Below are 24,388 nucleotides of genomic sequence, written 5' to 3' on the forward strand. Positions count from 1 at the left end.
ATCCCGCGTTAGCTGTGCTTCTAATTGGAGCGATCATACTTAGCACGTTGCGGCGCCGAGTTGTTTCACAAGTGAGACAAGCAGCCTGAGAGACAGCGCAATACGGGGACCGGCTCTGTGTTTCCAGCGACGCTCACGTCTCGCGGTCGCGTGGACCGCCATTGGGTATATGAATATATAGTTGCGTTCGTGGTGGACGGAGTGAGCACCCTCTCACGCGATCCCCCGCCGTCATTGAAGTGGCGTATCCTTGTTTTGCACCTGCTTGTATCGCTATCATGCCCAGCGCATTAACAGCTCTCGATATCTTCCTTGCGCTAATCGGGGGCTTTCTCTTGCGAGCCTTTATCGCTCGCAGTAGACAGCGCGCCCCATATCCCCCTGGTCCAAAGGGTCTGCCTGTCATAGGCAATGTTACAGAAATGCCCACGTCGCATGAGTGGTTCAAATTTGCGGAATGGGCAGAGCGATACGGTGAGCGACCACTGCAGTCAATCTTACGCGACACGCCCTCTTGACCGCCGTATGGCTACGCAGGGAATATAATATATCTAAACCTCTTGGGCCAGCCCATGATTGTCCTCAACTCTGCCGAACACGCCGTCGCGCTTCTTGACAAGCGCAGCAACATCTACTCTGACCGACCCGTGCTCATGATGGGAGGAGAGATCGTCGGCTGGAAATACAGCCTCGTGCTATCACCCTACGGGCAGCGATTCCGCGATTACAGGCGCTTCATCGCGAAAGTGATCGGCGGGCCGACCCAGGTCAAAGCTCTTTTGCCGCAGGAAGAATATGAGACGAGACGCTTCCTGAAGAGAATACTCAACGACCCGGAGCGCATCTCTGACCATATTCGGAAGTAGGTACACTGCTTCCACCATTCGTTTCTGAGCTGATCCATGCGGCAGGACGGTCGGCTGCGTTATCCTCAAAATCTCGCATGGATACGAAGTTCAGGAAGGGCATGACCCCCTGGTCGAGCTTGTTGATACGGCAACTGAACAGTTCTCTCTGGTGACGTCTCCTGGAGCGTTTCTTGTTGATGTCTTTCCTCTGTTGCGCTACGTGCCTGCCTGGATGCCTGGCGCAGGATTTCAGAAGAAGGCCCGGGAGTGGAGACGGATGGTTGAGCGGGTGTCGGACGAGCCGCACGAGTTTGTGAAAACGAGAATGGTTGGTGTGAGTTAAGCTGTTACTTTACGACACTGACGAGCTAGGCATACAGGAAGAGAATACAAACATCCCCAATTTCACCTCCGAGCTCCTACAGAGCGAGACATTAGTCGGGGATAAAGAGTTCAACATCAAGTGGGCCGCTACTTCTCTCTATGCCGGTGCGTTCACGAGGCACCGCCGCACCCTGATTGCTCACTTGAAAGTCTCAGCTGGCGCTGATACCACAGTGTCGGCAATTTACTCATTCTTCCTCGCCATGACCTTGTATCCTCAGGTCGCGGAACGTGCACAGGCGGAGATTGATTTAGTCGTTGGTAGCGACCGTCTCCCCAACTTCGAGGACCGGCCAAATCTGCCCTATGTCGAAGCGCTGGTAAAAGAAGTCTACCGTTGGAATCCTGTAGCTCCGCTCGGTAGGCATGCATCTCCGTTTTGGCAGCGCGGAATCACTTAACACGCGTAGGTGTACCGCACCGCTTGCTCGAAGACGATATGTACGACGGATATCTAATACCAAAGGGCTCTATTGTCATCGCCAACATATGGTTCGTCCCGTGTGAGTCTCCTGTTTGGAAGAAATCTAACAGCCTTGCCAGGAAAATCCTACACGACCCCAAGCTCTACGCTAACCCTTTCGTGTTCGACCCTGCGCGTTTTCTTCCCGAGGATGGTCACATGCCCGCCCCAGACTCCAAAAACTACTGCTTTGGTTTCGGCAGAAGGTACGTGGCCATATCCACGCATTCACATGTGCTGATTGCGACACCACTATCCAGGATATGCCCAGGACTTCATCTTGCGGACGCCTCGGTTTTTACTGCATGCGCTATGGTACTCGCGACGTTCGTTATCACCAAAGCCGTTGAGAACGGCAAAATCATCGAGCCCGAGGTTGAGTACACGAGCGGAACAATCAGGTATACTATCGTACTGCCCCTATCAGAACTTTGTTCTGACGTTTCTTGCTTTCTAGTCATCCAAAACCGTTTAAGTGTACTGCTAAGCCGAGATCTGCGAAGGCGGAAGAGTTAATCCTGTCTGTGGACGAACAGAATTAAAAGGCAAAAGGCGCGCTCTTTTCTATGACGCCTCCGCGTACCGCTGCACACTAACGACGCACTTGATTTCACCTATGTTCTACACCAAAGTCAGCCGAGACACGCAGTCGGTAGGTCCGAGCTTGAGAATATGCGGCGAAATCCTTCCTCCTTTAGCATATTTCCGCTTCTCAGAAGCTTGTAGTTGACCTTTCTTTCTCTAACTTATATGAAGCCGAAAGTTTGCAAATAGCCAAAGTGCGATAGAGCTCTAAGCATCTTCCATGGATTTATCGTTCATAATTTTGTGACTTGTCAGCTTGCACAAGTCGACATTAGACGTGAAGCGTTTGCATGTGCCGTCTCTCGAAGTTGTAAGGGATTGAAGTGCGTCGCGCGCCGGCGCTCAGCGGTTCTCGGGGTCAACGTTTCAACTCTGACCCCGAGTGGTGTGACGCATCACGTGCCAGGCCGGAGGGCGTGTTCGTGGGCGTCGCGTTAGTTTCGCGTCTACCACCACCTCCTGGGCCACTGCGGCCCAAGCTTACCCTCTCAAGTCTCTAATACCTAGCTTGTCTGAGCCGATATATTTCCAGAGAAATGGTTGCCCAGACGAGGACAGCCGGGCAGCCGTCACCCAAGAAACTCAAGTTTCACGACAAGCTTACCACCAAGAACTCCACGACCGATGCCCTACAGAAGAAACTCAAGGCCCTCCACACAGAGCTTGCGGCGATGGACCAAGAGACCGTCGACACTGGTTCTTTCTCAGGTGTGCGTAAGGAGCTCGTGAATACCTCGATACTCCTGCACAAGGACCGCGGCGTAAAGGCCTATGCCGCTTGCTGCCTCGCCGATCTGCTCAGACTCTACGCGCCCGACGCACCCTATACCCGTGACGAACTTCGCGACATCTTTTCTTTCTTCTTCAGGCAGCTCTCGACGGGTCTTAAAGGCCCCGACTCGCCGTACTACAACGAGTACTATCACCTTCTCGAGTCGCTCTCGACTGTCAAGAGTGTCGTGCTCGTCTGTGACCTGCCTAATGCCGAGGATCTCATGACCGAGATCTTTCGTAGCTTCTTTGGAACCGTCCGCATGAACTTGGCGAAGAAGATTGAGCTTTTCATGTCTGATATCCTCGTCGCCCTCATCGACGAGTGTCAGAGTTTGCCTGCAGAGGTGCTGGAAGTTATTATGGCGCAGTTCATGGACAAGAGTGCGGTAAGTAATTCCCGCATCTGCAGTGTCGCGTGTCCTGAAAGGCAGTAGCGCATGGAGCAACCCGCCTACCGCCTCGCTGTGAAAGTCTGCACCGACACCGCAGACAAGCTGCAGCGGCACGTCTGCCAGTACTTCACCGACATTATTGTCGAGCATTCACGTGATGAAGATTATGAAGAGATGCAGACCGCGCACAATCTCATTAAGCGATTGAACAGCGCATGCCAAGCGCTGTTGCACAACGTCGTTCCTCAGCTAGAAGAAGAACTCCGCGTGCAAGAGAATCAGATTCGCGTTATGGCGACTCAGACACTTGGCGAGATGTTTGCGGACAAGGGCGGTGGCGACCTCGTTCGGAAGTACCCGTCCACCTGGAGCGCGTGGCTTGCGCGCAAGAACGACCAAGCTGTCGTTATCCGTCAGGCATTTGTGGAGACTGCCAAGGGTGTGCTCGTGACCATGACTCTGCCGGAACCAAGGCAACAAGTTGGAGACGCACTGCAAGGCAAGCTCCTCGACCCAGACGACAAAATACGGTCAGCGGTTTGCCGGTTGTACTTCCAGCTGGACTACGAAACCGCCCTACATCATGTATCAACGGAACAACTTAAGTCGGTTGCATCTCGAGGCATTGATCGTAAAGTAAGTTACTCGTCCTTTCGTTACTGACACTCGACTGAGCACGAACCAAAGCCGTCTGTCCAGGTGGAAGCCATGAAGGCTATCGCAAGACTGTATACTTTAGCATACCCTGAGATGTGAGTATATGTGCCGCTCATTTCCTGTGCTGAGCCGTTGACTATTCCTGATGCAGTGAGAATAACGACGCAGCCGCTATCGAGCATTTCTCGTGGATACCCCAGTCCATCTTGCACATGGCAAAGACGTCTCTCGAAATTAAGTACGTTAACTTCAACTCCAGCGTCCCCTGTTCAGTCCTGATTTGTGTTTTTGCGTCGTTAGGGCGCTAGCAGAACAAGTCATCGCTGATTATATCCTTCCTCTTCCTGCTGCGTCCTCTTCAACAGGCAAGACATCTGAAATCGACGAAGTTGCTTGGACGGATAGGCTGCTGACAACAATGAAATATCTGGATCCAATAGCGGTCAATACGCTACTTAGTTTGTCCGGACTGAAAATGCCGTAAGTCTAAGTTTTGACGCTGCGCACCCCTGCGATCTGACACCGTTCCTATAGGCGACCCACAGCATATGAGCATTACATTGAGTCTTGTATAGCTAATAACGTAAGAACTCGTGTTTTCAAGGAAGAAAGCTTACTCATTAGGGAATAGGGTGGCATCATCGATGAGGGCGAAGACAAGATCATTGCTCAACTCGACCAGGACATCAAACGCGTCGCGGGTATGCCTCTCAACGTTATTATTCTTCATATGAATCCTGACCCGCATGTTAGCTATGCTCCCTGATCCACAGAAAGCGATCGAAGACTTGCAAGCGTTTGCAACGCTGAACGAAGGTCGACTTTACAAGCTGTCCAAAACCTGTATGGATGTGCAGACAGACATCAAAACACTTGTGAAATCCCAGGTCAGCATATTGACCGCTTAGCTGAGCTCGGCCCTCACCCGGCAGGCCTGCAGCTTCCGATGACCGTAATTGCTAACCACCACTTGCCCTTCGTTCTGCTCACATAGGCTGAGTTCACCAAACGCCTCGACCAGTCCTCTTCCAGTTTGGTGCAGACAATGACGACTTTACTCCGGCGTGCGAGCTTACACCTCGTAAATCAATCCTCGGTACCGGTTCTTCTTCAGCGTATCGCACGCGGGACAGATACCGATGGGACCCTCACTGACACCGCTCAAAGTGCACGGACGTGGCTGGTCTTCGTTGCCAAGCATCAGCCCGCGTTATTCAAGCACCACGTCGGCGAGCTCGTCAAGGCGAGCGCGGACGAGCGCAAGCCGGTACTTATCGAGACGGCGCTCCATGCACTATCCGCAGTATCGAAATGGGACGCGAAGGCAGCGCCAAGCGATAAGTAAGTCCCCATCAACGCTATTTGGACCAAACTCACGTACGTCATTCAGGCGGACGCTCGAGCGGCTACAGCATTTCGTCATGGACGCGAATCACCAGCATGCCAAGTTTGCGGCGCGAATACTAACATGCGTGCCCGGCAAGGATGAAATATGTTCTGCCATCCTCGATGTACGCTTCGTTTTAGTCTTTCAGTCACTCCCTAGGTGCTAATACACTTCGCAGCAAATTGCCGAGGGACTGTCGGAAGCGGACCCTGAGTTACTCGCCGCACACGTGGTAGTACTGGCGCAGCTTGCAACTCGCGTGCCTGATGCATTCGAAGAGCGCAGCGAAGTGATCACGTCGTACCTTCTGAAGCATGTTATCATGGTCCCCATGTCTGCCGATCAGGTATGTTTCCCGCTTACGCAGGTCCTGTTGACATGTTGACATAGACGCAGGATGTGATGTACACAGATGAAGAGTGGGTTGAAGACGCGTACGTCTGGCCGGAGCTACGCGCACGGGTCGCTGCGCTCAAAGTGTTTCGTAACCGCCTGCTTGCACGTGCCGAGAGTCAGGAAGCGAAGGAGCTCGCGAAACCCGCTCTGAAGATGTTCCTCACCATCCTCGAAAATCAGGGATCTGTCAGGCTTGGACTAGATGACGAGTAAGTTTTACTTGCTTCTGGGTTCAGGGAACGTATGTTGACTGGTGCACTAGCCCGCGAGCGAAGTCTCGGGTGCGCCTGCAGGCCGCAATCAGCCTGCTGCGTATGGCCACCGTCAAGGACTTTGCGGAGTCTATTGCGCCAAACTTCGTGGTACTCGCCTTGGTAGTTCAGGACGCGTGCTACCAGGTGCGCATCACGTTCGTCAACAAGCTTGTTGGTCTCCTCACAGCAATGCGCCTGCCGCCGACCTACAACGTCGTGCCATTCTTGAGTGTGCATGACCCAGAGAAAGATGTCGTAGACATGTGCCAGGCATATGTTCAGCATGCAGTGAGAATGATGCCAAAGCGTAAGTGAGCTTTTTTGTCGAGTGGGTAGAGTCCACTAATAAGTGTTGTGCAGAGCTGCGGTTGCAATATTTTGAGATGATGTTCGTCCGGCTTTTGCATTCGTTGGCGCACCACCCAGATTACGCCCTTAACGAAGAGGCAGTTCAGGATATCGCAAAGTACGTACATACTCCCCCCAATTCCATTGGAATGCCCTGCTGAGCAAGGTCTTAGATACATCGAACTATACCTCGATATGATCTGCACTTCAGAAAATCTGTCGCTCCTCTATCACCTCACTTCGCGGCTAAAAATGGTCCGTGATTCCGAAGGACACACCTTTAGCGAAGTGCGTATCTAGCACGTTCCACTCACTTGTGTACTGTCTTAACATGTGTCGCAGCATTTGTACGCGCTCAGCGAGCTTGCCCAACGGCTTCTACGAGTGCGCGCAAAGCAACACAATTGGCCACTCGACACTTTCCCTGGCAAGATATCTCTCCCTGGAGGGATCTTTGCGAAGCTGCCCAGTCCAGAGGCATGCCGCGAGATCGTGCAGACGACGTATCTACCCGAGAATCTCCTCGGATGGTTGGCGCAGCGTGAGAATCGACATGCGACTGCTGCAAAGGAGAAGCCGAAGGCGCAGCGTAAGGCACCCGTCAAGCGGAAAGCAGCCGAGCCGAAGGCAAATGGGCATGCCAAGTACGTGACATGCTTCCCCTTCCTGGATTGTCTAGCTTATTGATGCGGTGCATAGGAAACCGCGTACAAAAGCCAGGAAGCGGAAAGCGGAAAGTGAGGAAGAGGAAGATTCTGAGTCTGAAGAGGAGGACGAGGACGAAGATGAGGATGAGGAGGAACCTCCGCGGAGCTCAGTTCAGCCATCCGAACCTGATGTGGAGGAGGAAGCAAAGGAGGAAAGGCTCGGACGAGGTGCTCGCACCCGTGCCAAGGTACGTCGCCATCACTCGTATTGTCGTTGTCCGTCGACGCTGATGTTCCCGACTATAGGCGAAAATAAAGCAACAGATTAGGAGGCCCACAAAGCCGAGAGCGCGAGCGGGCTCCGACGATTGAGATATCGCTGAATTTGTGCCTCTCAGCTGGCAATGTTCTCTGGTCATCTTATTAGTCCCATATTTACTTCATCTCCACCGGTGTGTCACTGTGCTGTCATCATCTTCTGTGTAATTGCTGTCCATAGCTGCGTTGCCAACATTTGCACGTTCAGGAATGTTTTATTCTTCAGTAACTTCTGCACTGTGTGAAGCCCTCTGATATACCGCTTCACTAATCGAGACTTATACGACGCACTGCTCTCGTGTACTGTAGAATATGCGATGTCAGGACCACGTACTTCGTATCTGGAGCCACCACCCGAACTGCGCGAGTACAATAATCTGTGTCTTCCCTCTCGCCGTCTCTGTTCCCACATCGGCTGCCTCAGGGGTCAAGCTGTCCAGACAGGGGAGAAGGCTGCGTTTGCCGTGAAGCATCGTAGGGTAGGCCAGCCGTTCCTCCGGCTGTGCAGTGTCATCGGAAAAGTAGGCAGTTGGTCGGGTGCTAGTGGGGCCGATCTCGTAGTAGGTGAAGAGAAATTCCAGGCACGATATGTGCTCAGTCGTCACTTCGTTTGGAGACTCTTCGTGCACCAGTGCATCCAGTGTGCTTGAGCAGACGCTGAATAAGGGAAGGAGCTTGACCCTATCCAAGGCTCCAGGCAGAGCTTGAGGCCTATGGACGGGGTGATGTGGGTGGGTCTTCGCAGGCTCGGAATTTAATCTATTGCTGTAACCACAATAAAGAATCTGTTGGGGCTTATGCTCGTGACCCTACTTGAGGACACGAGCTTATGCATGTCGTCGGGAAGTATATAGATTGAGTTTTGGGCACGACTACCCTGTGCAGACACGATGAATCTTCCTCAGCTGATGTGTAATTATTTTCTTACCTAAGAAATCTCTCTTCAAAGCCCTAGTGCATGTTACGCCACACGCGTGATGATGGACTGTATTCATAATATATCCGTGTTCTAGATTCAGACGCATGGAGTATCGTAAAACTTCTCCGCTATTGCAGTGAGGTGTAGGTAGTTAAATAAATAATCACGATAATAAACTAAAACCATTGGTCAAAGAGAAGTGTGATATAACGAGATGATGGAGTTTACGCAATGGTAGTCCTTGTGGTGTTCCGCTGTCTACGTATGAAATTTGACACGGCGCAACTGCAAGTCCAGTTATGAGAAAACAAATCGAAGCCGTCATCACGAGAGTCATGTAAGAGGCAGCACGAAAGGGGTACGAACTCCACACGGCCGAAGAGAAGACGAAGGTAAGATGAAGGGGGTGAGATAGCAGGTGGGGGTTGGCCAGTTACTGCCGAAGCACAACGCCACGAGCTGCCATGCATTGACGGCGGGAATCTGATCGCGTTAGCGGGTATGTGGAGATAAAGTCGAGTGCGAAAGGGTAGTAGCGGTAGTGCTACTTTGGGACGTCAGATGAAGGGCGCGGCTGATTAGGAAGGTGAGCGTGGTAGACAACGGGAAGGCTAGGAGTATGTGACTTACTGGCCGTCTCAGTGCTCAAAGTTGAAGTCTACCCCTTCGGAGTCGAAGCCCGCATTCGAATTAGAGTCGGCCGTGCCAGAGTCCAAATCCATCAACTCTATCCTCTCTTCTGCGGAGAGAAACGGCTTGACGTCTGGGAATGTTGCATTGATGGCCTGGTAGAGCTTTGTCTCCAGGGATACATGGCAGTCGAATGTGTGGGGGGAATCGGCGGGGGAAGATAATGCACAGAGAGAATGGTCTAAAAAGGCTAGCGTTTGTGCAAGTTCCTCCGCAGATTTGCTGTAGCCCCGTTTGAATGAGACGACAACGCGGTCGAGGTCGTAGAAGTTTGATATCGTAGCCTCTCCATCTCTGTCCATGAATATCTCGATGGTGTAGTCCGAAAGTTTGACTGCACAGGCACAGAGAGCATGTCTGTGAGCCACCATGTCACAAGCGCAGAGAACCGAGAAATCTCACCTTTTAACAGGCACCCTTTGTTTTCGGGCGAGGGTTTATCCAGCCAGATAGTACACTGTCCTCGATCGTTGGCATCGCTCATCAGGGCATGCAGTTCTATAATAACCCGGGCGATCTCCCCGAGGGCATTCAAGTCGTCAGGGTCAGGGTCAAATATAGCGTCACCGAACGTTCTGAGGCCTCGCGACGTTGTTGAAGAATCCAGCCTGCCTCGGAACGCGAGCGATAAGAACGTAGGTAACGTACGAACCGGGATGCGACAGTCCACCATCGTGAAAATATTCAGCTCGTTCAGAACGACCGATGGTGGCCAGTAAGAGCGTTCGAAGCCTTGCAGGACGGAGATACACGTGAGATCAATATGGGCAATCTGAGGATGTGCGCGAATGATACAAAGAAGTTGTCTGAGCGACTTGAATTCGACGTGACTTATCTGCAAACTATCTAGACGTCGGAGTGGACGCAGGAGCGCTGAGACTGCGGTCTCGAAACGTGGCGGGGCTTCTTGAACACGATCTGCCAGAGATCGAGGTTTGGCCCACTCAAGACTTTCGACCTGTTGTAAGTTTCGACCTAGTGATGAGAGGGCTAGCGCAAGACTCGGAACCTGGACAGAGTGCAGTGGAGCTCTCTCGGCACCTATGACCACGATTGGTGGAGAGTGCACCGGATCCGCAGCTTTAAAAATGACCTGTAAGCGGCGTAGCTGAGTCGTAGTTCTTACAAGGACAATATTGAACAGATTAGGACGGCATATTTTCGCCCATACACGAGAGACCATGGCAAGCCGGCTTGAACACTTGATATCACTGGCGAAAGGGTATATCAATTCAGAGCCTGAGCCGGCCGTCCCATACCGGGCTAAGGACTGCTCACTCTCGAACAGCTTCCGCGGCGAAGGCAGCAATCATGAGAACCAATTCATTGGGAAGCCGTTTAGCAGCGTGTTCGAATCGTGTCCGCCGCGCTTTGAAGCGGCGCTCAGTAAAATGATCTACATCGAATGCAAATTTCCGCTGGCCAAAGTTGACGACTACAGAATAAGATGTGAGCTTGACTCGGTCGTTTTCCCAGTCGCTCAGGCAAAGAAGGGGGCGCAGTCTTCCATCTTTGAGGTTGTCGATGTCCTGTGAGCCGCCTGTGGTAAGTAAAGTCTGGTGAGCCTCAGATTCCAGACCTTCAAATTTTGACGAATCTTACCCTGAATCCGGAAACCGTTTCTGGTGTAGAACACATGTCCGTCAGCGCGAGAAACTCCGCATCCAAGCGTCTCGCTGACTTTGGAGCGCACAACATCAAGTGATACAAAGAATTCGTCATATGCACAAGCTTACCCGTACGGAAGTCAAGCCCAGCCGCTTTGGGGCCCGAAGATGAAAGTGGGCCCACTACAAACTCCCTATGGCAAATGGTTGGGCTGACAGTTCAACTTTGTGGCTAGGTTCCCGCCATCCGACGGGTAGTTCTCTGCCATTATGTTACAGTCGAAAGTCGGTTTCAGCAGCGAGAAAGCCCCAAGAAGTGTAGATAAGATACGCACCCCAACATAATGCACATACTAGACTCGTGAAGAGATTCAAGAGGATACGTCATAGCATTGGACGGAAGACATTAAGCTTTAGCCTACCTCGAATCGCCTTGCACAAGAGCTTTAACACGAGCTTCGTAGTATTAAAAGGGGCAGGATGGATCGATACTACCGTCCGTAATGTATGACTTGGACGGGTCTGTGGGCTTCTCGAGTGTAGTCGCATGCATGTTTGTCCGCAGTTCTTCGCACAGGTCGCGCATCGGGTCGGGGAGGCCCTCGTCTAACACGATCCCGTTCAAATAGTTGCAGGTGTGCGGGAGGAGGCGTGCCATGACTGAGGAGACGGTTAGAGTCAAAGGGCCAAGCTTCGAGCGCGTCGGAATCGCAGCCTACACGTGGAGATCAACCGACCGGAACAGCCTTGCAGACCTTTTCAAATATTCGCCACATTCGAATAAAGAAGTGTTGGGACATGGTCATACATGTCTGAAAATTTGAGGATCAAACGGAATTGCTCGTTCCAGTCAACCCTAGATTCCGCATATTACGAGCGCTCCGGCGCCCACTGGTGGCGCAGATCCGCTGATGCGCCAATGCGCCTGCCGCCATCAACGAACGCAAAACTTCGCAAACTCTCCTCCATCCCGCTACGATGCTGAGGCATTTGAACAAGGGTCTTGAACCGCTGCAGAGATGTTGGCATTGTTGCCGTGCGTTTTCTGGTCTTGATTGCCTGGTAATCGGAGGCTCGATACTGCAAACCCTTAACAGCTCAAGACGGCTCCCGCTCAAGATCCCTCCTCTTTCGCGTTTCCGAAGTCCTATCCTGCACGAAGCCAGAATCCTTCCTTTTGTAGTGTAGTTCGACGTTGCCAACATATGGACCACTTCTAGGTGCCTTGGGAGATGTGCGTAAATATGACAACATTAAACGGGGTTGGCCAGGTAGCTCACAAATGGTGCGTACACTCGTATTCTCGGCTGTGTAGGTAGGATAGACCATCGTGCTGTAGGGTATATACGCAAGAGGATTCCCCTGGGCGACAATATTCCCCCACACCTACATGGTCGATGTGCTCCCACTTCCCCGGCCTTCCGGCCATCTTCTTGCTATTCTGCACAAGACACACGCATGGCTGCAGCCGACGACAAGCAAATTTATCCGTGGAAAGTCTACCCACATTGTGCGCAACGTCATGAGGCAGTTTCCAGAATGCGTCGCTGAGGAAAGCGTGCTTCGCGCTTCTGCGCATGGCACGGGGTTCCAGCGAGAGCGGGGCAGCTGATATGCGTCTGGGATGCCGGAAGGTTAGGCTGTGAGTCACGGATGACACAGCGCGCTCCTTCGGCGGTTGCGCTCCGGATGTGGCTCGCGGTGTCGGTAAGTGCTCGCGTTGTACCCCACTGCTTTCAACGATCACCAATCCGTATGACCTGTCGTGCTAATACGACGGATCAGGATCATAATTATACATAGAGCAATGCACAGAGCAGTGTCTGAGCCGATGACGAAAGAGTCAAGATTGAGACTGTCGAGGCTGCGAAGGGAAGGCCAGTCAACCGCTCTTGCATGTTAGTCGGTATTCGCGAACGTCCTCAAGTTACCACAGTATGTATGGCTTCCTCAATGTCACTATCGTCGCAGTCGACCTTCCAACAACGATGAAATGCGAACCAGTACAATAAGCATGAAAACGTGGCGCTTGGGTTGGACAGACCGTGGTGCGGCGTATTCTGTCTGTTCTGTCTCCACTAATCAGCGAGCACGATCTGTATTATTCCGTTCCCGACCTCCTCCAATTCCGCCCCGATTTCATCAATTACCTCGCGCTCCAGCCTCAGCTCCTTCAAGGGACCTTCCCGCTGCGCCTGCCGCGCTACAAGGTCTTGAAGCACCGTGTAACAGTCAAGCTTGCGGGGGCCGGTGACTAACACAGTGTGTAGCAAGGGAAGGAAGGCAGGGTTCTCCGCGAGGCACCGCAAGACGGGCGAGCCTTTTGTTCGATCATTGCGAAGCTCGAAGTGCACCGCATTAGGCGCATATAAGAAGAGATTGCCGTCATATGTCGGCGAGTATGCGTACATATATGTGTTTCGGAAGCAGAGTTCGCGGATGCTCGGGAATGCACGAGGCGGCTGGGGTTGATTGGTCCTGGAATCCAGGAATGTGTCGACGCATAGTCGTCTAAGTATCGGTGCATCCATCTGGTCCAGGATTCCGAGTTTCTCGACGGTGAAATATTCGTCGATAAAAGTGAGCGACTGCAGACTGGGAAAGGGTATAATGTTGTTTATCCCAATGACAGACCCGACAGAGCTGAGAGTCAGGCTTGAGAGTTGCGGAGCAGCGTTTGACAGCGCATGCAGATCTAGGATGCTGATGTTGCAATGGGTAATGCATAGGCTTCGCAAGCTGTCGAAGGAAGAAGAGGAATATTCCACTGGCAGCGCTAAGAGATGAAGGTCCTTGAGATTCGGATAACAGAGCTGGAAACGAAGATCGGCCTCCATGTCGTCCTCAGGGTCAAGGTTCTGATTGCTGATGCTCAAATAGGACAGTACCGGCAGGGAGCGCTGCTGCATCGTGTAGAGCAGCTGGGCAAGAACGTGGCCGTAGCAGCTGCTGATATCTAAGAGCTGAATGCGATCCGCGTAATCGGCGAGAAGAGACTCTAGGCACGGCATGTGCCTAGTCGTTACCCCCTCTGGTTCTGGAGGCTGTTCGTCTTCATCTGTTTCGGTGCCCGAGCAACGGATGAACAGGGGAAGGAGCTCTGTTCTATCCAGATAGAGCTTGAGCATGTCCATGGAAGGGGTGACATGAATGTATCTCCAAAGGTACGGGAGAGAAGTAGCAAGCCGCCGCCAGCGACACGAGACGTGAGTGGGAACGGTGGCATAACCGCATTGGCAGCTCTGGTTGAGTCTGTGCTCGTAAGCTTCTTCAAAGATGAGTTTCAGCACGTCGTCGGGAAGGGCGTTGATTGGGGCTTCGTCGGCGCGGCTAGCATCATAGACCTTGTTCATTTTTCGGGCCTGCAAGGAGTCAGAGCCTGCACAGTCTTCCGGAAACGGGTCCCCCACCTATTATTGACGAGCTCTGGCTGCGGTGACTTTTCGATTGCTGTACGCCGTGGCGGCAGGGTTGGAGTTTAGAGTTTAACGTTAACGTTCAACGTTTAGAGTTCGGAAGAACCGTTCAACACGCGCGCATACCAGGCTAAGTTAAATCTCTACCTCTATATACATTGTGCATCGTTACGTCTGAAGTAGTGTATCTGAAGCTACATAGTACTTGTACGCAACTTCCAAACTTGAACGGTCTCTCATCATCTATAGGTCGCTATCCCAAATCTGGCTTCCGAGTTGCAGCCCTTTCAATGGACATCCATTCTGCGCCTGGTGCTTGGCGACGTCGAGGAAGGCGCTATGCGTGGCTTCCGAAGGGTCAGTAGATATCAAGTTCCCAAGGGAACGTAAGCGCATCAGAGGCCTCAGCACTGCCCTGAGGTAGTACTCCAGGATCTCATTGGAATCCATCTCGAACAACAACGTCGTGAGGTCCGACAACAACTTCGCGTCTAGATTTATTCTTCCCTTTATAGCAGCGACAGCATCGATCCAGTTAAACTACTCAAAAAATGTCAGTGCAGTAGAACTTGTTGGAAAAAGACCAAAGACGCCCAAAGGCGTGATGCGGTGATGCGGAGTCGGGAATCGGGACGCCCGCCCGCTCCAGACCCGCTCCTCGGATTGTCGTTGGTTCTACAGATTATCATTCAGCCTTCAAGCTTCAAGCTTTAACCTTCAAATATACAGATTCAGCTATAACACTTCGCCAATATGCCGAGGACTGGTCGGTGACTATGTAAAACTGTGGGGTATTCATCCCGTAGTGCCTAACTCTGCAACGCCATCACCACGGCTAAGTTCTCGCTGCTACTCTGGTCTCGTTTGGCCAGCACTGGCTTTGATGTTGCTTGCATAGTCTGTTACCCTCTCATCCTCGTGCGGTGTAGCGACACATGCTCCATGTCCGTCCCGACCTCCAGCTGCGCAAGTCCATCTTTACACATTCAGGGAATCATTCCGACGTCTCGAGAGTGCCACAATGACGCGCATCTGCACGGTTGTGACGCGACAATGAAGACGGCGCATTCCGATCCTATGGCCGAATACGTTCAATAAGCGGGAAACCGGGTCCTTGGGATATGAAAACCACCCATGGCGCAGGTGAGCGATCCTGCGGTGTCGAGAGGTATAGTGCTCACAAAGCAACCTATTTGGCTGCACAGGCTTGTAGAGTTCACGTCCGACAGTCGTGTGCGAAGACCAGCGCACGGGTATGCTTGCACAAGTTCTGTTCGCAAAGGTTGTTTTGTCGGGAGCTAAACGTCGCGCCGAACCCCGGACGCTTATTCGTTTCAAATCCGAAGATGCGCTTTCATGCGAGAAATTGCATGCAGAGTTGAAGACAAAAACCGGCTTAGCTTGGGGAGAGGTCTGCACAGCAGAGGCTACGGATGAATAACGGCCCAGAGATTTGGTGCGTGAACTGCAGCCGTATCTACATCTATTGTATGCTTCCCCTAATGGTGCCACAGATATAATGACCAGCCTCTGAGATGCCACCAGATGACCCCGAGTGAAAACATATACCAAGCCCCACTCCATTCCACTGATACCGATATCTTCATCCGCGCTGGTCGCACATACAAACTTTGAGTGGTGTAGCTCGCTGAATTGTGAAGATGTGCCCCACGCTTTCGCGCTCAGTGACATTAGCAAAAAAACAAAAAAATTGACGCTACTCTGGAATATCGGAAGAGCGAGCTGTGTGTCGCACGTGACAGACGCAGTACTCTTGAGATGGCATGAGCCAACAGCGACTCGCTGTCTTGGTGAGTGCCTACGATTCACGCTACTTCAACGATTGCTAATTCATACCAGTCGCAAACGTTTCAATGGATCCACTCTTCGAATGCCTTACCAAACATACGAGGAAGGGCAAGATCCAGCGATTCGCCTAATCATCCTGTGCCGTCCTCTCCGAACAAATCGTTCAACAGTCATAAAGCAACCCGCGCGCCGCAATTGAAAATAGCTCGGCGCGCGAACAACAACACTGTCACGTCTTCCCGTCACCACAGACTGTTCTTGACGTTTAGACTTTCGCTGAGAACTCTTGTCTCCACCAACGGCAGATATGGTCGCGTCAACATGATTTGTCTACGGCCCGCACTTCACTCACGAGCTCTGCCTGGCGTGCTTCGATAAGCATGATAGCTAACGGAGAATGTACGGCAGAGCGAAATACATATATAGGGCCCCTCAGGATTCGCCAAAGTACCATTCCCCTCCCACGCATTCGTATCGCATCCAAGATGTCTTTCCTTGGCCCTATCATCCCATGGGCTGCGTTGGGATGCTTGCTTCTACTGTTGTGGAAGCTGGTGGGAAACTATGTTCTCCGATCGCCATTGGATGCGATACCCGGCCCGACTCCACCGTCACTTCTCAAAGGTACATTTCGTGTGTATCCCTGGCCGCAGCTTACGAGTACCGACTCCGCTGGTCGATGATAGGCAACATGGCGCAGTTGCAGGACCGTGGCGCCTGGCCATTCCTCAATCATCTCACAAACGACTACGGGCAGATTGTGAAATGCACTGGGATGTTGGGGGTGAACAATCTTCATGATCATGAACCGCAGACCGTTAGTAATGCCTAAACCTCTCGCTTACAGAGACGCGTATTATGGGTCTTTGACCCGAAGGCCATGCATCATGTCGTTGTTAAAGACCAAGACCTCTATGAGGAGGCGCCGTCTCAGATCACGTGCGTCGTTGTACATTCGCAATGCACAATTAGCACTGATATACTCCCTCACAGAGGACGCAGGTTGAGCACTGGCCCAGGCTTGTTGGCAACCCTTGGTATGAGGAAGCATACACGATATTTACACGGGCTTAATAACGTTGTTGTTAGGCGAGCATCACCGCAAGCAACGCAAGCTTTTGAACCCTGTGTTCTCCATCGCACACATGCGCCGACTGACGCCGGTATTCAATGAAGTCGTGAATCGCGTACGTAGTCTGCATCTCGAGTCACGCTCCCTACGTGACCGTGATGGTGCAGCTCCGCACAGGTATCAAAATGCAATTGAAAACGTCCCAGAATGGGGAGGTGGATGTTCTTAATTGGATGGGCCGCGCAGCGCTCGAACTCATTGGCCAGGGTGGCTTCGGACATTCCTTCGATCCGCTGGTTGAGGACGTTCAGAACGACTTCGCGGACGCCGTTAAGGATTTCATGTACGCTTACTTCCTTTTATTGAGCCCGCGCTTGCTGACCGTACAGACAGGCCTACCCTGTCTCGCCTCGTCTTCTTCCGCCTGATGATACACCTCCTTGACCCTTTCATCGAACTCTGTCAACGGTATCCCGCCCTCGGCGCGTTTGTCAAGCGGCACTTTCATTTCGTGCCACACAGCAGCATGCGGCACATGAAGGATATCCTCGACGTTCTAGAGAGCACATCCTGGCGGATCTACACGGAGAAGAAGGTTGCACTCGATAGTAACGATGAGGGGTTGAAGATGAGAGTCCTGGAAGGTCGAGATTTGATGAGTGTCATGCGTACGTGTGCGTATCTCGAATGCGGAAGTGTAAGCTGACTTAGAATGTCCTCGGCAGTGCGGGAGAACATGAATGCCGACGCCGCGGACAGGCTGCCTGAGGAAGAGATCATTGCACAGATAACGTATGGCCATTGCGCCGCTCTGTGCCGGCTTGGGTATGCTAATTACTGGCGCGACTTATGTGCAGGACATTTACGTTTGCAGGCACCGACACAACTTCCAACGCAGTGGCGCGAATCCTACACCTGCTCTGTCTTCACCCCGATGTTCAAGAGAGGCTACGCTCTGAGCTGCTCGAAGCTCGCTCTCAAAACGGTAGTCAAGATCTGGAGTACGACGAGCTTGTGGGCCTACCCTACCTGGATGCCATCTGCAGGGAGACGCTGCGCCTGTAAGCCGCCCTTTCGACAACGACAAGGAGCTATTACTGACGTGAACAGCTATTCTCCGATCGCATTTGTGTCTCGCGAGTACGCCTTATATACCGTATCACATAACTTCGGCTAATTATGGTACGCTCCCAGGAATACACGAGACGTCGTTATGCCCCTCAGCACGCCGCTCACGTTGCGCGACGGTACTTCAACTACATCCATTCACGTCCCGAGGGGCACCGCCATCATGGTCGGCATATACTCGTCAAACCGTAATAAGGCGATCTGGGGTGACGACGCTTGCGAGTGGAAGCCAGAGCGCTGGCTCGAGGACAAACTTCCTGACTCAGTCACAGATGCGAAAATTCCTGGGGTATACTCTAATCTGTGGGGCCTATTCAATCCTCCAACGATCATTTCCTTACTGAACAGCGCTCAGGATGACCTTCATCGGCGGAGGCCGTGCATGCATGTGCGTTTGCATATCATCTTCGCAACAAGTCTGCCTGAGCTTACTCTCCCGTGCGCAGTGGCTTCAAGTTCTCACAGCTTGAAATGAGTGGGTATCTAATCCTCTATATCATACACTACTTACGGGCCACTCCAGAGGTTGTGCTTACGATGTTAGTGACGTCCTTCCGCTTATCGCTCTGTGAGGGCAAGAACGGCGACATTGTCTGGAACCGTACTGGCATCTCGTACCCGACTGTGGGCCCAGACGGCAGAAAGCCCAGCCTGCCGCTCAGAGCCGAACCATTGGAGACTTAGTCGAGCGCCGGCGTATACACCTAGCTTTGAGTGAGCTGCGGCTTCCCCCCTCTCTCCAAGACTTTTCCAAAGTAAATACGGTGATTAATATCGAAACAATGATACAGTACCACGCGATGCGTGCGAGTTTCCGCAATGCTATAAGACATGTTTTCAAGGCGAGCTCGCTCGATAAATAGGTGGTATTTGACTCATCAGGCCATCCCCACGCTCGGTTATAAGCGTGTCTGCGTACTTTCTGTCTTCAGAGAACAACGAGTCTCTGACCATCGTGCTCCTGGATTACTCGCAATGGATGAAGGCGATTCCTGGTCCTCTGAGGGCCATTCCAGCAACCTGAGTTTATACAGGCATCGTCGTTTCGATTGTTGCTCAATTTTCTCAGTCTTTAACTATAAAGAATTAATTGTGGGTAATAATACCAGTCAGCGACGGATGGCAGAACAATGCGGCCTTTACTCAGATCTAAAGAGGGCGACCAACATGATAACGCGTCCATCTCTGTGCAGATGTATCTTCTCAGGTACAAGATTGGGATTTATTCTTTCTGCGACGTTAAGTTGCCGAAGGAATCTCCGCCTCGATGCCTCACCAGACCCTTGGCGACGTATACGAAGCTATTGTAACCTGCACATGACTCTCCAACGATTCCATCAGTTCGTCGTCTATGTCTTCTCGTATCTCTCGTCCAAGCTTCAGCTCCTTCAGTGGACACCCGTCCCGCACGCGGTGCTCGACTACATCAACAAGGGCATAATAAATATGTCTTCTGCGAGGTGGGTGACCGCTAAGGTCTGTAGATAGAGTAAGGGAGTTGGCTTTACCGTAGTGATGTGCCGTAAGAGCTGGTAGTCGGCACCACTGCAGGCGCGAAGCTCAAAAGTCGATACCTGGGGGGTGCATTGCAGCAGATAATCACCGTATTGTTGCGGAGGTCTGATGCTCACGTTCAGGAAACACAGCGTACGGACCGTGGGAAAGATACGTGGATGGTGTATTTCCTGCGACATGGTGGGTGCAAGAGTTGTGTGCGCGAGTGTCAGAGATGAAAGGATTGGTGCGTCGAGGCAGCTGAGCATTACTTCAGTGTGGCGATTGCACTGAAGAATCAGCGATTCTAGGCAGGCGAAGCGAGCGCATCGGGCAAGAGGGCCTGATAAGTATACCGCTTCCAGGTTAAGAGACTTCAGCCGAGGGGATGTATCAGCTAGCGCACACAAGTGCTGGAAAGGGATCTCGCAGACGGCAAGGCACAGTATCTGGAGAGCTTCGAAGACGACTGGGGAGAGCGATATGGTTATCCGGGAAATCCGTAGAGTCTCGAGCTTAGGATACTGGATTTGCAAGCATGTGTTCGGAAGGAGTAACCAGGAGTCGTGCAAGAGGTCTATGCAGTCGAGTAGCGGGAACGATTCCTCCTGCATTTTGGGGAGGAACTCTTCAAAAAGACGAGAGGCCGTGGTCTGAATAGCGATCTCTGCGACGCGATCTGCGTACTGGAGTAAAAGAATGAGGTGCCGCAAATATGGAGCTAGCCACGAGCTATCGTGAGGTGTCTCCCATGATTCTGCCATGTCCGGTCCAATACAGGAAATGAAAAGCGGAATGGTCCCAGACCGTACGAGGAAGAGCTCTAGAAGAGGTGTAGATGGCCCGACGTGTATGCATCTCCACAGCCTCGGAAGGGAGAGGGCCAGTCGTTGCCAGCAACGCGAGACGTGGGTGACGTCAAGGACACGGGTGTTGGGGGTGCAAACATGTTGCGTGTGTTCATAGGCTTCTTCAAAAATGAGCTTGAGGATGTCGTCGGGGAGGGTGTGCGCTGAGGCGCAAGGTGCGTCCACGCGCTCGCTTTCTTGATGTGCAAGATAATGTTCGCTTATTCGCTTTGCAACTTTTTCAATGCGCTCCTCCGGAAGACCTCTCCGCGCGTCGAGCCCTTCAGTACGCTAGTGGCATGCCATGTTATCCATTTTGTTCCCTTCAGAGCACAAAGACAAGAGCCTGGATAGTGTCGCACTTTAATAAGGTATGTCCTTTTACGACATCCCCAATTTGCACAGCGCCGAAATCCCGCCACGACCGCGACTTACTGCAACACGTGCCGGCAAAGAGAACTGCCCAAGGGGATCGAGCCTAGCGCGATCTTCGTGGTGGTGGTAACGAAGATACTTACTGCTGTCTCGCTGCCATCTTCCCAACCCGAGCCGCTGAGCGCCATGAGGCCCGCACCACCCGTCATGCCCGCGGCGTGCACAAGTCGCACCCCAATATAGACGACAAGACCGATCCAGCCCAACTCTAGGCTGGCGCCACCTTGGGCTCGCACCCAGTGAGTCTCTTCTCAGGTCTGTGTGTGTTCTACGTATGCTGACAGGCTTGACTTCCGCATAGAGCCTGTTCAAGAGCGTCACAGTATCGTTCGTAGTCCCGACGATCAGTAACTGCCTAAGGGCGTGTCTGGCCCCTTCGGCGCATCCGCCTAGGCCGGCATCGATGGCAATTGAACGTTGAACACTTGTCAGACCGCCATCCTTGAGAGTAGTCCCATAAGCTCAACCCCGTCACCTTCACTAATTCATTTGCCTGCACAGGCTCTGTCGACCTTTGTAACACGACCATCCTCAGCATAAAGCATAATAATAATCTTCCATCTCGGACTCGCTCTTGAGCTTGAGCGTCGATATCACTTTCGCGCTGAAAAGGGTGTGAGTTGCTGCTATGCTGTGGGCACGACGAAAACAAGAATAATAATAACGCCGCAGAAGTTTGAGGTGCACACAGCTTTTTTCTCGTACGTTTTGCGCTGCGAGCACAAGAGCTCAAAAAGATTTGTAACAGAATCGAACGCAAAAAGTGGTGGCACCCCGTTTGACATGACCGCCGCTCTCGAGAGCTCCAGTCAACAGCTGCTTCGACCGTGACGCGCTTCAGCACCATTCCATCTGAGACGTCGCTTCAGGACGCCGAAACCGCCCCCCCCCCCCCCCCACGGCTGTATCTGAATCGCCATCAAAGTCAGTCCAAAGCAAAACTTTGGAGACTCTGCGACATTTCGACCCGCAACCGTGATGAGACCCGCCCGGTGAAGCTTCCTGCCTGGTGATGCACCCGAGGATGTTTATGGCGGTGCTTGCTGGACGGCCTCCGATGTGTATAGGCCCGCCTGGCAGCCATGTCCAATCACCATATCTCTTCTCTATTGACTTGATAGCCTCACAGCTCTCCCGACTTCACGTCGCCTACGCTGCCATGTACATCAATGCTCCCGTTGCCAGTGCCCTCCTCGCGGCGACTGCCATCTCGGTCCCGTCCTCTCAGGAGCGTCACGCGGCCCGCATCGCCCGTCGTGCTGGTCTCGTGCACGAGTCACGCTTCAAGGTGGGCAACGAGACCACTCACGAGATCAGCGAAAACTGGGCTGGCGTCGTCTTGAACTCGCCTGCAGTGAGCCTCCTCTCATATATATATATATATATATTGTGTGTGTGCTCACGGCCTGGGCTCTGCATAGGGCACGTACAAGAGCGTCACTGCGTCGTTCACGGTCCTGAACATCAGTGAGCCTGAGGGTTCGACGGGCTTCCACGGCGCATCCGCCTGGGTCGGCATCGATGGCGACACCTGCCAGACTGGTATCCTCCAGACTGGTCTCGACTTCGACGTCAAAAGTGATGATAATGTGTCCTTTGCTGGTTAGTCCGCGCTCTTTGCCCTCCTCTTCCTTACAGGCTGACAAACCATCTGTAATTTCGCAGCCTGGTACGAGTTTTCTCCTGCTGACTCCATCGACTTCCGGGGCATCAGCTTCACATCAGGCGATATCGTCACGCTGACCGTCATCGCGGCGAACTCGACGTCGGGCATGGCAATCATCACAAACAACAGTACGGGCACGACCGTCAATCATTCGGTTACCTCCACTGTTCCTCTGTGCGGGCAGGACGCGGATTTTATCGTCGAGGACTTTGCTGTAGCACTGAACGCCACGAGCACGAACTTTACCCTCGTCCCTTTTGCCAACTTCAGCACAGTCCGATTCACCGGTGCATCCGCCGGGACCACCTCAGGCTATGCTGTCGACCTCTCTGGCGGGCACATTATCGATATGGTTCAAGTCCAGAACAACACTAATGTCACTCTCACTTCCGTCACGGTCTCGCGGTCGGAGATCAATATCACCCGCATCCAACGCGACAGAGAGGATGCAAATTTCTTGGGAAGTAAAAAGGACATAGCATAGAGGAGTCAATGGTTTACTTGTATACCCCGTGCCATAGAAGGACCGACGCTCACTGTATACTAATTGTATCGCTCTGGACTAGAAGCCGAAACGTAGCTGTGCTCAAGCATTGGGCTCCCTTAATAGCATAAACGTGTCTGTTGGGGACTCCGCAATCACGGTACCAACGACTCGACACATGACCTCCGCTACGCTCCCCTGGCACCCAATGAGCAAAGATCGGGGTTGGTGTCCTATGCCGTAGTAAGTCTCGCCACCGTCGGCCACGTCGAGCTCTATCATGATGACACACAGGCTACGTCTCCCCGCATTGACAATGTATCCCGCAGTATGCCGGCTATACAAAGTACTCATGAGCCTTGCATGCGAGTGGGAGCGGGCTATTCCTGCAGGTCTCACAGAATGCTGATGCAGGGCCAGATACGGAAGACGCAAAGCAGGCATGGATTGAAGTTTCAAGGAAGACACTGTCTGAGGCCGAGGTGATACATTACATAGAGCAACTCTCAGCCTCAGCTGCGGCACGGCGCGACCGCGGTCGAGCCTGCTTGACAGGGCGCACGACATCAAAAGTCAGTTTCTCAAGAACTAGACAGGACGAATGAATGCTGACTACTACTGCCAGCAACAGGCAAATAGACAGTAGTATATCAAACATCCGTCCCCAGATACTTCACCATGCCCACACCAGCAAATTTTCGGCCACCATCACCCGCACGTGATTATTCAACAATCTCCTCAGCTCCAAGTCCATTATGATATGGAGCAGCTCTTTGAGTTGCAGCTCTTTCAATGAACACTTGAGTCGTGTTCGTGTCTCGATGGTAGTGAGAAGAAGAGAGTGTGTCTCCACTGGGAGGTAGTTTATCACCAAAGTCTGGAGGGAAGGTAAGGGCGTCGGTCTGGCTGCCATGAGGGATTCCAGGATGGACAAGTGACATCATTGTGACAATCGAGGAATTCAACGACGGTTGCGTTAGGTGTGTATCGAAACAGGTGACCGTCATATGGCGGCCGCCCTCTACAGTTGGACACACTGATCAGGCGGAGCCTGCGTACTGCAGGAAATATACGTGGGGGGTATCATAGTTGATGATCCGACACGTCAGAGTCAAATGCCGTATACACGATTGTCAGGGAAAAAAGTGCTGGTGCATCGAGGCAGTGGAGTGGCCATTCATCCTTGTAATCACATGCAACAGTGAGCATCTCCAGGTGGGGAAAGGAGGCTGGCTGGCTGTGTTGTTCGAGCTGCATAGAAACTTGGTTGAAGTCGAGAACCTTCAAATGGGAGGCAGCATTGGCCAATGCGCACAGGTCATGAATAGTGAACTTGCATCCAGTAATTTTCAATGTGCAAAGTGTTC

The 24,388-nt window shown here is 52.4% G+C and overlaps 7 protein-coding genes across 7 annotated transcripts; 4 read left to right on the forward strand and 3 right to left on the reverse strand.

Moving 5' to 3' along the window:
• Positions 1 to 202: 202 nt before the first annotated feature.
• On the forward strand, positions 203 to 2,510 carry PHACADRAFT_141167 (uncharacterized protein). Its single transcript, XM_007394261.1, has 9 exons — positions 203 to 474; positions 538 to 862; positions 912 to 1,176; positions 1,229 to 1,337; positions 1,389 to 1,592; positions 1,643 to 1,733; positions 1,776 to 1,901; positions 1,956 to 2,096; positions 2,153 to 2,510. The coding sequence occupies exons 1-9, from the start codon at positions 279 to 281 to the stop codon at positions 2,235 to 2,237; spliced, it is 1,542 nt and encodes a 513-aa protein (XP_007394323.1). The 5' UTR covers positions 203 to 278; the 3' UTR covers positions 2,238 to 2,510.
• A 211-nt stretch (positions 2,511 to 2,721) lies between these two features.
• Positions 2,722 to 7,861, forward strand: PHACADRAFT_207705 (uncharacterized protein). The gene is made up of 18 exons (XM_007394262.1): positions 2,722 to 3,440; positions 3,489 to 4,082; positions 4,134 to 4,198; positions 4,255 to 4,341; positions 4,404 to 4,583; positions 4,638 to 4,686; positions 4,735 to 4,804; positions 4,857 to 4,990; positions 5,098 to 5,444; positions 5,494 to 5,614; positions 5,669 to 5,836; positions 5,887 to 6,095; positions 6,149 to 6,447; positions 6,501 to 6,606; positions 6,662 to 6,776; positions 6,831 to 7,132; positions 7,188 to 7,383; positions 7,442 to 7,861. The coding sequence occupies exons 1-18, from the start codon at positions 2,817 to 2,819 to the stop codon at positions 7,505 to 7,507; spliced, it is 3,732 nt and encodes a 1,243-aa protein (XP_007394324.1). The 5' UTR covers positions 2,722 to 2,816; the 3' UTR covers positions 7,508 to 7,861.
• A 1,123-nt stretch (positions 7,862 to 8,984) lies between these two features.
• On the reverse strand, positions 8,985 to 10,261 carry PHACADRAFT_207706 (uncharacterized protein). Its single transcript, XM_007394263.1, has 2 exons — positions 9,465 to 10,261; positions 8,985 to 9,396 (listed from the first exon to the last, which is right to left on the reverse strand). The coding sequence occupies exons 1-2, from the start codon at positions 10,243 to 10,245 to the stop codon at positions 9,011 to 9,013; spliced, it is 1,167 nt and encodes a 388-aa protein (XP_007394325.1). The 5' UTR covers positions 10,246 to 10,261; the 3' UTR covers positions 8,985 to 9,010.
• A 2,352-nt stretch (positions 10,262 to 12,613) lies between these two features.
• Positions 12,614 to 14,039, reverse strand: PHACADRAFT_172159 (uncharacterized protein). The gene has a single exon (XM_007394264.1). It carries the CDS (start codon positions 14,020 to 14,022, stop codon positions 12,748 to 12,750), a length of 1,275 nt encoding a protein of 424 aa, XP_007394326.1. The 5' UTR covers positions 14,023 to 14,039; the 3' UTR covers positions 12,614 to 12,747.
• Positions 14,040 to 16,358: 2,319 nt separating this feature from the next.
• PHACADRAFT_253633 (uncharacterized protein) lies at positions 16,359 to 18,876 on the forward strand. The gene is made up of 14 exons (XM_007394265.1): positions 16,359 to 16,518; positions 16,581 to 16,678; positions 16,742 to 16,833; positions 16,888 to 16,931; positions 16,984 to 17,081; positions 17,134 to 17,309; positions 17,360 to 17,634; positions 17,692 to 17,758; positions 17,824 to 18,027; positions 18,077 to 18,106; positions 18,161 to 18,397; positions 18,450 to 18,482; positions 18,541 to 18,569; positions 18,618 to 18,876. Exons 1-14 carry the CDS (start codon positions 16,380 to 16,382, stop codon positions 18,776 to 18,778), a joined length of 1,683 nt encoding a protein of 560 aa, XP_007394327.1. The 5' UTR covers positions 16,359 to 16,379; the 3' UTR covers positions 18,779 to 18,876.
• A 421-nt stretch (positions 18,877 to 19,297) lies between these two features.
• Positions 19,298 to 20,762, reverse strand: PHACADRAFT_253637 (uncharacterized protein; the record flags this gene model as incomplete). Its single annotated transcript, XM_007394266.1, has 1 exon — positions 19,298 to 20,762. A coding segment is annotated over exon 1 (832 nt), but the record flags the coding sequence as incomplete, so codon positions are not given.
• A 1,011-nt stretch (positions 20,763 to 21,773) lies between these two features.
• Positions 21,774 to 23,051, forward strand: PHACADRAFT_253639 (uncharacterized protein). The gene is made up of 3 exons (XM_007394267.1): positions 21,774 to 22,225; positions 22,293 to 22,473; positions 22,537 to 23,051. The coding sequence occupies exons 1-3, from the start codon at positions 21,896 to 21,898 to the stop codon at positions 23,019 to 23,021; spliced, it is 996 nt and encodes a 331-aa protein (XP_007394329.1). The 5' UTR covers positions 21,774 to 21,895; the 3' UTR covers positions 23,022 to 23,051.
• Positions 23,052 to 24,388: the final 1,337 nt, after the last annotated feature.

This window comes from Phanerochaete carnosa, assembly GCF_000300595.1.
Source record: "Phanerochaete carnosa HHB-10118-sp unplaced genomic scaffold PHACAscaffold_4, whole genome shotgun sequence".
Classification (NCBI taxonomy): Eukaryota; Fungi; Basidiomycota; class Agaricomycetes; order Polyporales; family Phanerochaetaceae; genus Phanerochaete; species Phanerochaete carnosa.

What these genes read in the sequence shown, in the direction of transcription:
- PHACADRAFT_141167 (XM_007394261.1), top strand. Translation starts at nt 279, where the DNA reads ATGCCCAGCGCATTAACAGCTCTCGATATCTTCCTTGCGCTAATCGGG. An exon ending in AGTTTGTGAAAACGAGAATG is followed by an intron (nt 1,177 to 1,228) that starts GTTGGTGTGAGT and finishes CTAGGCATACAG; the next exon opens with GAAGAGAATACAAACATCCC. An exon ending in GCCAACATATGGTTCGTCCC is followed by an intron (nt 1,734 to 1,775) that starts GTGTGAGTCTCC and finishes CAGCCTTGCCAG; the next exon opens with GAAAATCCTACACGACCCCA.
- PHACADRAFT_207705 (XM_007394262.1), top strand. Translation starts at nt 2,817, where the DNA reads ATGGTTGCCCAGACGAGGACAGCCGGGCAGCCGTCACCCAAGAAACTC. An exon ending in AAGGACACACCTTTAGCGAA is followed by an intron (nt 6,777 to 6,830) that starts GTGCGTATCTAG and finishes CATGTGTCGCAG; the next exon opens with CATTTGTACGCGCTCAGCGA. An exon ending in AAGGCAAATGGGCATGCCAA is followed by an intron (nt 7,133 to 7,187) that starts GTACGTGACATG and finishes TGCGGTGCATAG; the next exon opens with GAAACCGCGTACAAAAGCCA.
- PHACADRAFT_207706 (XM_007394263.1), bottom strand. Translation starts at nt 10,245, where the DNA reads ATGGTCTCTCGTGTATGGGCGAAAATATGCCGTCCTAATCTGTTCAAT. An exon ending in CAAAGGGTGCCTGTTAAAAG is followed by an intron (nt 9,397 to 9,464) that starts GTGAGATTTCTC and finishes GTGCCTGTGCAG; the next exon opens with TCAAACTTTCGGACTACACC.
- PHACADRAFT_172159 (XM_007394264.1), bottom strand. Translation starts at nt 14,022, where the DNA reads ATGAACAAGGTCTATGATGCTAGCCGCGCCGACGAAGCCCCAATCAAC.
- PHACADRAFT_253633 (XM_007394265.1), top strand. Translation starts at nt 16,380, where the DNA reads ATGTCTTTCCTTGGCCCTATCATCCCATGGGCTGCGTTGGGATGCTTG. An exon ending in AATGCACTGGGATGTTGGGG is followed by an intron (nt 16,679 to 16,741) that starts GTGAACAATCTT and finishes TCTCGCTTACAG; the next exon opens with AGACGCGTATTATGGGTCTT. An exon ending in GACGCCGTTAAGGATTTCAT is followed by an intron (nt 17,310 to 17,359) that starts GTACGCTTACTT and finishes CCGTACAGACAG; the next exon opens with GCCTACCCTGTCTCGCCTCG.
- PHACADRAFT_253639 (XM_007394267.1), top strand. Translation starts at nt 21,896, where the DNA reads ATGTTTATGGCGGTGCTTGCTGGACGGCCTCCGATGTGTATAGGCCCG. An exon ending in TCGTCTTGAACTCGCCTGCA is followed by an intron (nt 22,226 to 22,292) that starts GTGAGCCTCCTC and finishes GGCTCTGCATAG; the next exon opens with GGCACGTACAAGAGCGTCAC. An exon ending in TGATAATGTGTCCTTTGCTG is followed by an intron (nt 22,474 to 22,536) that starts GTTAGTCCGCGC and finishes GTAATTTCGCAG; the next exon opens with CCTGGTACGAGTTTTCTCCT.